Genomic DNA, 10,000 nt, shown 5'->3' on the forward strand with positions numbered 1-10,000 from the left:
TAGATGAATGTAGACAACCCCTGAACATGGACTGGATTTCCCAGATATTTAAATCTGGGCAGAGGTCCTGTTTTGTGTGTGTGCATGTAAAATGGCCCAGGTAAGGATGGCAGGTTGGTTAGCTCATTCAGTCTCAAACTGTGTACCTTCAATACAGGACCCTAGAGCCTGAATCTTCTACACCAACTGTCAAACTGTTACCCAAGTGCATTTCAAGGACTGTTGAGCTTCTGTGCATTTCAAGACTGTTGAGTTTCTGTGCATTTTCAAGGAATATTGAGTTTCAAGGTAAGAGGAGTTTACTGTTGCTATGGTAAGTCTGTTTTCAATGTGTAACTGTTTTGTTTAGCGAATGACCATCATCAATGTTTGTGCTATAAAATTTAAAAGCAGTGTTAGTAGCACAACAGGTAGCATACTTGCCTTTGGTGCAGAGGTTGGTGGGTTCTACATCTCACACCATGTACATGGAATGCTGATATTGCACTGCTGCCTTTAAGGGGGGGTGGGGGTGCTGTACTCTTGAGTGTGCCCTTCTTTGGATGAGATGCCTAGTAACTATGAACCTGTTGCCGGTTTGAAAGCCATTCTCTATTGCAATATTACCAGCTTACGATTTTTTTTATATGTAACATAGAGAGATTATTCTTCAAGGGCAGCAGACACTGAATTTGTACTTGAAACTCTGAAATGTAAAGTTGTTTGCCAGCAGCAACCTCTTCATTAGTTATAGATCTCTTTATGTAGAATTATTCAGATGACAGTATACTGAATAACAACTTGCTATTATCAGCCTTTGCTAATGACCTCATTATATACTTCCAACTACCTAACTCTGACTTAAATAACATTTTAAAAACTATTGATATCTTCTTGAAAGCCACCAATTATGAAGTTAACCCCTCACATTCCCTCCTCTTCCCTAATAACCCGTTAACGCACAACTCGTCTCTCTTTCCAGACACTGCAATTAAATTAAAATATGATTTTAAATACTTAGGTCTAAGGTTTGAACACAATCAAAAGAATTCCTTTCAAAATAACCTTCTGAAAACTTGGACAAATATTGAACACGAACTGGATAGGTGAAAAAACATGAAGCTTCCTATCTTGTCCAGAGTAGCAGTAATTAAAATGAATATCCTTCCCAAAGTTTGATACCAATTAAATGCAGCCAATTCTATTATTCCCACGAACTTCTTTAAGAGAATCAATAAAACATTAACTAAATTTATCTGGTTCTCAAAATCCCCAAGAAATGCTCTAGCAAAACTAATACTCCCAAAAAATAAAGGTGGCCTGGGTCTATTGGATTTCAAGTTATATTACGACATAATATGTGCCAATTGAATCCTTTTAATTGTTGACCATAACTCTATTAACTTAACCCAAACTCCACAATGGATCAAACTATGGTATGCTCATGTGAAAACACATCACATAAACCCTGAATCTTTACCTTTCATGGATAAATTCATACTAAAGGATACTAAAATGCATAATCTTATCAAACATAAAATCAAAACATTTCAAAATCTTTTCTCCTCCTTACATCTAGAGAATGCACTTGTCCTTCTACAACCTGTCCATCTAAATCATAACCTGAAAAAATGTTAAACTTGAACTAATTTCCCCAAATCAAAAATTATGCTGTCTGGGACTTCTATAAACTAATGGCCAAATCCTTAAGCAATATTAAAATAAATCTTAACCTAAGTAACAAATATACCATAATACTGAGGCAAATTAAAGAACTGGTGTCATCTATTAGAGGCATCCCAGATGGTATAGAGGAAGAAGTAAACTTTGCACAATTCCTAAAGAAATTCTTAAAACTTAAAAACAAGATGCTTTCGGCTTCATACAAATTTATCTTGGCTATTAAATGCCAATCATCCCTTACATACGCTCACTATTAAAAGGACAAAAGTCCTAATTTAACTGATGTTCAAACTCGCTTTTGCTTTTACTAACACAAAAAGATTCTCCCCTTCAAGAAACTTGTATATACCCAGTTAATGATAAACAATAATGCCTGCTATATACCAGAATGTCTAAACAAGTTTTTCCCAAGCATCTCTCCTCTTTGAGCTTTTTTGTCCATCGCAGCAGGCTGACCTTCTGCATATTCTCTGGTACTGCAAATATTCATACAACCTATGGAACTCATTAAGGATCAAACTTCAGAAAATGGGCTATGGGAAATCTACCCTATCTTGGGAATTTGCGATACTGCATATGAGCCCCAGTATTATGCCTAGTTCTGACTTGAATATCTTGATAGCTCTATTTGCGTTAATCAAACTGTACATTGCCCAAAACTGGCTTGACAGGTCAAAAATAGAGTGGAAGGGTTTTATTAACATGGCCTCTAAATATATTATATCCCACAAACTGTTTATAGGTAAAAGAAAGAAGCACATGATTTGTCTTATTTTTTGGAATCTTTTCCTAGAACACATTTTGAAATAAGTTATACCAAAAACACATCTATCAGCCCATCCCTACTTCAGTTCTGGTAGTCTCCTCCTCACGAGATTTGAACAGATAGCAGTCTCTGATAATTTATTTTCTGTATTTCATTGTAATGAAGTGACCATTCACTAACTTCAATACTTGTAGCACTATATGTAAATAGTTGTATATATTATGTGTAAATGAATCCTGTTATTTACCGCTTATTTCCAAACATATGGCTGTATTACTTCAAACATTCAATTTAATTGTATAAGTGAACCAATCTCTTTGGGTACTAGAACCTTGTTATCCCAAGGCTAGAAGTTAAAATGCATTATCTTGTTAACTGCCAAATCAAGGTTATCTGTTCATAAAGGATTATCGTGTTATATAGTTTTGTATATTATAAGTTGAAAATACAATAACATAAGTTTAAAAAAAATAATTATTCAGATGACTACTTTTGCAGAGATTGCATTTATTGAGTGATATTGGTGTATTATAATGACAGAAGTTTGAATGCTTTTTGTGGTTGAAATGTTCTGTAATGGGTAATTTTTTCCTTGCTAGTTCATGCATTTTGTTAAATTGCTTATTGGAAAAATGTTCACACCTACAAATTTAAAACACAGTCTAACAATTGTTGCTGTATTATACAAGAAATATAATGTAATACAATCAGGATGGTACATCAAATAACACATGTATTTAATAATGGCCCAAACATTGCCCAAAGATAAAGTTAATCCATTACTGGCTAGGTGCATTTTCTTTGACTGTGGGTTTCAATGCCATTTCAATGAATGTGAGTTTCAAGGGCAGAGAAGCTTACTGTTCATCTTAAGTTTGTTTTCATTGCAAAAATGTATTGCTTTGTTTAGTAAATGGCAGTGTTTGTGCTACAAAATTTGAAGTAAAAGTTTTAAATATCTCTAATCATTGTAGAAGTAGAGAAACAAATAGTATGCTCACTGAAAGGTTTGAACAGTGTTTATGGTAAATGGAGATAAATGGCTAAGTAATGGGATACTGGAATGGCTTAGGGATGCTGTTCAGGGGGCATTGAGCCATTATAATGTCTAGGACACCACTTGATAATGATCCAGCATGTATGTGTGCATGCATGTATTTTGGTAATGGCATTGGGAAGTAAAACTTGCTTAATATTGCAAACATATTTTGGCCTATTTTTTTTTTTTTTTTTGGTTTTTCAGATTATCTGATGAACTAATTTGATGCTGGCATGTTATGGGACAGACTCCTCTGCTTTGCAAACTACCTTATGGGAAAACGTACAAAGAATCAACTGATACCCAAGTGTTTCTAACCTGAGGTATATTATAACTGGCATTTCATAAGTATCCATACCTAGGCCACTGATTTTCACAGTATTCATTAAAAATACTATTTAATATGAGAAGTATGACCGTTTACAAAACACAGACAAATGTGTTTTCATCTGCCACATTAACTAACACAAATACAAAAACAAAATGGCAGCATTACTAGAAAACGGAGGACTTTTGTTAAATAATTTCTGAACAAAAAAGCACTATGTGAAGAATGGAAATGACAACAAAATAGCAAGCTGGGTAACAGAATTGTTACTGATTCTACATTTAATAACAGATAGATTAAATAACTGCAGTAAGAATTTTCATCTTGTTAAATATTCAAGATTTCATCAGACTCAATCTGAAAACCTCCAAAAAGACTAGAATGATTGAACCTTTGAGTATTTTGTAAGACAAAAGTGCTTACAGACGTGATGGAATAAAGTCATTAGTTTTCTGCTATTGGTGCTGTTTTGCTTTTGTATTTGCAAGACATGTAGGGGATACCAGAAAGACTTTAGAATACTGCAAAGATGGTAAGCAAAACTGGAGTCATACTGAGTAATGTAAAACCTAATCTATACTTACTGTATAACACAGCACTTTCAGTGTGACCCCACACTAAACTATGAATAGCTCTCCTATATTATGTAACTTTGTTTGACTCCAGTGACCCATATGACCCCAGCAAGATTTTTTTTATATATATGGCAGATTCCATGCATAGATATTTATGGACTATTACCATTTTTTTAATTTTACTGTTGAGTTTCCATAAAAATGCATATGGTTGACAAAAATGTCATGAAAGAAGCAAATAGCTAATGCAGCAATTGCTATGCCAGTTATGCTGAGCTGGCATCCTTCGGTTTTAGCTGCTATACAGCCACAGACAGGATGGTGACCTGCAGGTACCACTGTGGCCCCTCCAACTAGCATAGGGCCCTAGGCAGGTGCTTTAAGAGCCTTATGCTAGATTTAGAGTATTACTTCTAAGTAGAAGGTACACTGTTGTATGAAAATAGGTGAAAGTTATTAGTTTACCTAACAGGCTAGGAAGAAAAATAATACAGAAATCGAGGGGTAGTATAGAAAAAAACTAGTATATACATCATTCTGTGATGAGTACAAAGTTTTTAAGTAAGTTGCTCTGCAGTAAGCATGTTTTCATGCAAAACTGCTTTTGTGAGATTATGTTTCTCTAAGAATAATAGTTTTATGACATTATAAAGCATTTGATCTGACATAGAACTTACATGGAAGTACTGTTTGCAGACTGTACCGCGCGCGTGCACACAAACACACACACACACACACACACACACACACACACACACACACACACACACACACACACACACACACACTCATATTCACTCATGCATTTCTAAATCATTTATGAGAAAGGTGAGAAAGGCATTATGAAAGTGATCAAGTATCTTTCTTAGAATAATGAACCCATTAAAAAAGAGGCAACTATTTTCATATTACGTTCACATACAGTCTGCAGACTTTTTTTTCAGAAGCTGCTTTGCAAATTTCTTAGTCCACAAATAATTAGTTTCTTACATAAAGTTTGTGGAGGCTCTTGAAATCCCCTTCCTTGATCTCTGTAATCTTGTTGTTCTGTAGGTCCAGCAATAATGTGTCTGGTGGAATGCTTTTTGGCACAGCTGACAATCCTGAAAAGCAAGAATGTATTTTATTGACATTATCAGGAAGTAATATATACCAGATAAATGCAATATAATAAACACACACACAAATATGTGTATATATATAAGTACGAACACACAAGCATACATATGCACACACATACAGATATGCACAAAAAACATCTCAGACTTTTATAATATATATTTTAAAGTGGGAAAATCAGGGTGAAATATTACTTTCTAACACAGCTGTACTGACAACCATGACTGTGACTTAGGTTCAAAATTAGATTTATTTATTTACTTACTTAAGCTTTTCTGTTTGATTATTTTCTAGGACAGTCCAGCTAGACAAGGCATATTATCAGTAGAGGGCCCATATCTAGCAATAATATAATGCCAACAGAATCTGATTAACATACAAATGATGTAGGCCTGACAAATAATCATTAGAAATAAATACACAAGTGTAAAAGCACCAATGGAATTGACCAATTTTTTTACAAAAACAAAGAATGAAAAGAAAAACAACATGATTTAACAGTGTTTACATAAAATAAACATCAGACAGAAATACATGACTGTAATAGCATTAATGGAATTTAAAAGCATTTGCATAAAATACATTTAAGAATAAAATGTGTGCATCAAACATACAATGTCTGCGAAGAAGCTGGGAGAGATAGCAAAACTGGAAATCAAGGAAGGTGAATACATAGTAAGTATAAGAAATGAGAGTAATAATTTCAGAAGAGGTAATATATGATGAAAAGACAGAAGAAAGGTAATCAATTTTGGCAGAGAAAGATAATTAGTATTATAATCATAGTCTAGAAAATAAAGTGTAGAAACAAAGAAACTGAGAAAGAGAAGGGTGATATGTGGAATAAATGGCTAAAACAAAACACAAAGCTTCTTCAAAAGTTCTCTTTCCAGTGTATTAGGTAAAAATGCCGTATAAGTACACTGACTCCTTAAAATTAGGACTAAAAGCCTTGTCCCTGTACATAGATCCAACTGAGTTTTGAATGATGTAAGGCTTTTAGACAACCTTACTTTCATTGATTATTATTCCATATTTTGGGAACAGTCTACAAGATAAATCTTAGATTTCACTGCTGTTCTGTTTAAAGAAATGCCTTTTCTCTGTAATGCAGAGAAAACCGATTTAATCCAATATATTTTTCCTTGTAAAAAATTCCTTTAACAGATGGGATGTACTAGTAAATTTTCTTTAAATTTGTTCCATTTTATTAAGTTGACTGCTAATATACATGCATATGGAGCTTTTTAAATTCTGGAAATGGGCTAATATGTGATTTATATAGTGCAAACATACTCTTAGTATCACCCAGTGCTATACTCCTTAACAGGTAACCCATCTGTCTCTGGGTCTTAGTTTGTATATTATTAAAATATTTATCAAAAGATAATTTTTGGTAATGAGAACCCCTACATTTATGCATTCCTTTACATATGAGATAAATGCTTCTTCTAAAATCAATGGGAATTTATTCACATTCTTGCCAAAGTATATAATCTGACACATCACTTCTGAATGATAAACCTTTTTTATTGGCCCATATAACAAAGTCCTTCAGATAGCTATTGATTACATGACAGTTGTTATCATATATAGCCAGAAATACAGTTTTGCAGTTATCTGCAAACTTGTTCAGAAAGTGGCCATGACTGTATTGCAGAAAGGGGGCCCACACAGACTCTTGAAGTATACCATTGTTAATTGACTTGGTGCCTGAAAGGATACAATGCATTACTACATGTTGTATTCTTCCTTTGGACCAGTTCTGAATCCACTTCACTGTATAATGGTTGACTTGGAATAATTTGAACGTATTTATAATTATTGGGTGAGGTAAGGTGTAGAAAGTCTTTGCAAGATCCAACCTCTAAGCACAGATAATCTGGACAAAGGTAAAAATAATTGGGGGACAAAGGCACAAAATCAGGGACAAATTTTAAATATTACTCTTATAAACTCAGAAAGCTTCTAGAATAACAGGTATTGTGTATGCATGCATTTTTTTCAGGGGTATGAAGTCTGAAACTCATAAAAGTATGCCATTATTTAGTGATTTCAATTCTCAAAGATTTGCTAGAAAGCCCTACATTTTTGAGTAACTGACCAAAAATATGAAACAAAAATCTGAACAATCTGTGAAAATCTGGACAGTTGGGAGGTATGCCAGTGGACAAGCCGAGGGCAAGAGCTAGACTAACCTATCAGGTTGGTCAAGTGGATTTGCCCTGTTAAAACAATGTTGACTTATGTGCAAGTTGGTAGCCCCATGATCAGGCAGAGATAACAGCTGCAGCATATACCTTTTGAAACATTTATGTTAGGCTTATCAGTCTAAAGGTATGTACCAACAGCCTAGTCCCCTCTTTGAATATTGGGATAATTACTAATGTTTGAAGAATCTAGGCACAGGACCATTTTATAATATCTCTCATATAGCCATGCATTATATAGAACAGCCTTGATATAAGCATAATTATTTCATCATGGGATTAGCATTATTTCACCCATGGTGGTGGTGCTGCGGTAGCGTTGTCGCCTCACAGTAAGACGCTGCCCGGTTCGATTCTCAGCTAGAGCATCTTCTGCGTGGAGACATGTGTGAATGGGCGTACCTTCGTTGAAGGTTGTGTGTCAGGCCTGGAAAGCCGGTACGTAAAAATCAACTGCCAATCATTAGTGGACCGGAGTTCCACTGTGGCATCCCCTAACCAGGAAAAGCCGAAAGACACAAACAATGGGATTAGCATTATTTCATTAAGGATTATTTTTAGATTTTTAGATTCAAGTATCTTTAATATGTCTAGAATATAATTCTTCACATGGTTAAAAAAGGTAATGGCCCCTTAAACTGTTAATTCAACAGTGTATAATATAATGACTGTCTATCACTGCCAGTTTCCTGATTATTTTTATTGTTTTGAGGAACTTTAGATCATACAATGATGTGATTGCGATCCTTAACTTACTTAACTCACTGATCTTCCTCCAAATTGGTTTATACATAAAGTTTGATATCACTTCTACTGTGTAGTTGAGAGACATGTCTCTGGTTAAATCTAATATATTTAATAGTATGATATTATGTAGAATAAAATAAGATACAGAATCAGCATGGTAGCTAAGGCAAATAGAAACAAACACATATATATAGTGCAAAATATGAAATTCCCAAATAGTAAGAAAATAAGGCAAATAAAAATACTGGGGCAGAAAACATAAGAAACTTTAGTGGAAAATGTTAGCATTATATTAAATGTATGGAGGGGTGACTAAGTGGACAGTGCAGACAGAATATGTATTAGAATGAGACAGGAATAAGGAACAACAGTACACTGTAAAGGCAGGACCACAGACTGATGAGAAGTGAAAATGGATAGCAGAGAATATTTCATATGATATTACAGTTAAAGTTGCAGTGACAGGAGGTGATTTTTCAGAATGATGCTGAACATGGGCTAAGATATTGTCTGTCTAACTGAGCCCTGAATTTTATTCCATCATTGAAATGTGGAATATAGTGAATCTCCTTGATGATTAAAAGATTTTTACATCAGACAAACTTGAACAGTTGGATGGGGAACAGGAAATTCATCCCTGGTTTGGCACTTCTGTCTCTAATGGATACAGGCATATTGTAAATGGTTCATCTCCTAGGCCCCTGCTTGTGAATGTTTCATCTCCCAAGCTCCTGCTTACACTTATCAAGGGTACCAGGGATTCAGCATGCATGACTATGTTTAAAAAGGCCCTAGTGGTTGTTAATCTAGTACAGACCTATAAAGCTATGAACAACAGTTAAGGTCGTAATGGATAACCACAGGGAATAGAGATACCAGGACTTAATCTTATCTAAGAAATACATTTATTGGTAGAGAGTAGTATATATTCTTGTTAATGTAGAGCAAATAATAGCTAGTTTTTGGAATTTCAGTCATCCAGAGTGTCAAAGTGAATTATTGCGATAAAATCCAAGATAAGGATTTTGGTGATAACATGCCTACTTACTCTGTTATATGTTGCTTGAGCTATCACTTCTGTGCTATTTATAAGGGTGGTTAAAATACTGAGAGCATAGGGAAAACAGAGGAAGAAGAAAGGGAGCCATGATCTTGCACCCAGGTACAAATGTCATGAAATACTTGGATTATTAAAGAAGGCTAGTACAGTGATATACTCTGTATTGTATGTTGATAGCACAGACATCAGTTTCTTGATCAAGATATAGACTTATATGCTGTGGTGATGAGCCATGACTCTTGACAGTCAAATCCACTGCAGTATATTCCTCAACCTCTGCTACAATCCCTGCTGCCCTGCTGTACTGTGGTTGAGAATGAGCAATAGAGGAACTGATACTGAGTCTTGATGCAAATATCATGAATTGTGTTTCTGGTATTCGGAAGACAAAAGTAAATGTGTGTTGTAGTTTATGAATGGTTTGGTTGTACCTAGCAGTAAAGCACAGTACTGCACTGTCATCAGATACAGAACCATTGAGGAGTTGTTAAAGT

General features: G+C 34.7%; 1 protein-coding gene across 1 annotated transcript in view; it reads right to left on the bottom strand.

The window, feature by feature from the left end:
- Positions 1-10,000, bottom strand: part of BGN (biglycan) — a 376,091-nt gene that overhangs the window by 114,358 nt on the left and 251,733 nt on the right. The window contains exon 3 of the mRNA XM_044080413.1: positions 5,361-5,473. Coding sequence (XP_043936348.1) covers positions 5,361-5,473 — 113 coding nt within the window. The remainder of the gene's footprint in view (positions 1-5,360; positions 5,474-10,000) is intronic.

Source organism: Protopterus annectens, chromosome 8.part0 (assembly GCF_019279795.1).
Source record: "Protopterus annectens isolate FY-2018-M chromosome 8.part0, PAN1.0, whole genome shotgun sequence".
Lineage (NCBI taxonomy): Eukaryota > Metazoa > Chordata > Ceratodontiformes > Protopteridae > Protopterus > Protopterus annectens.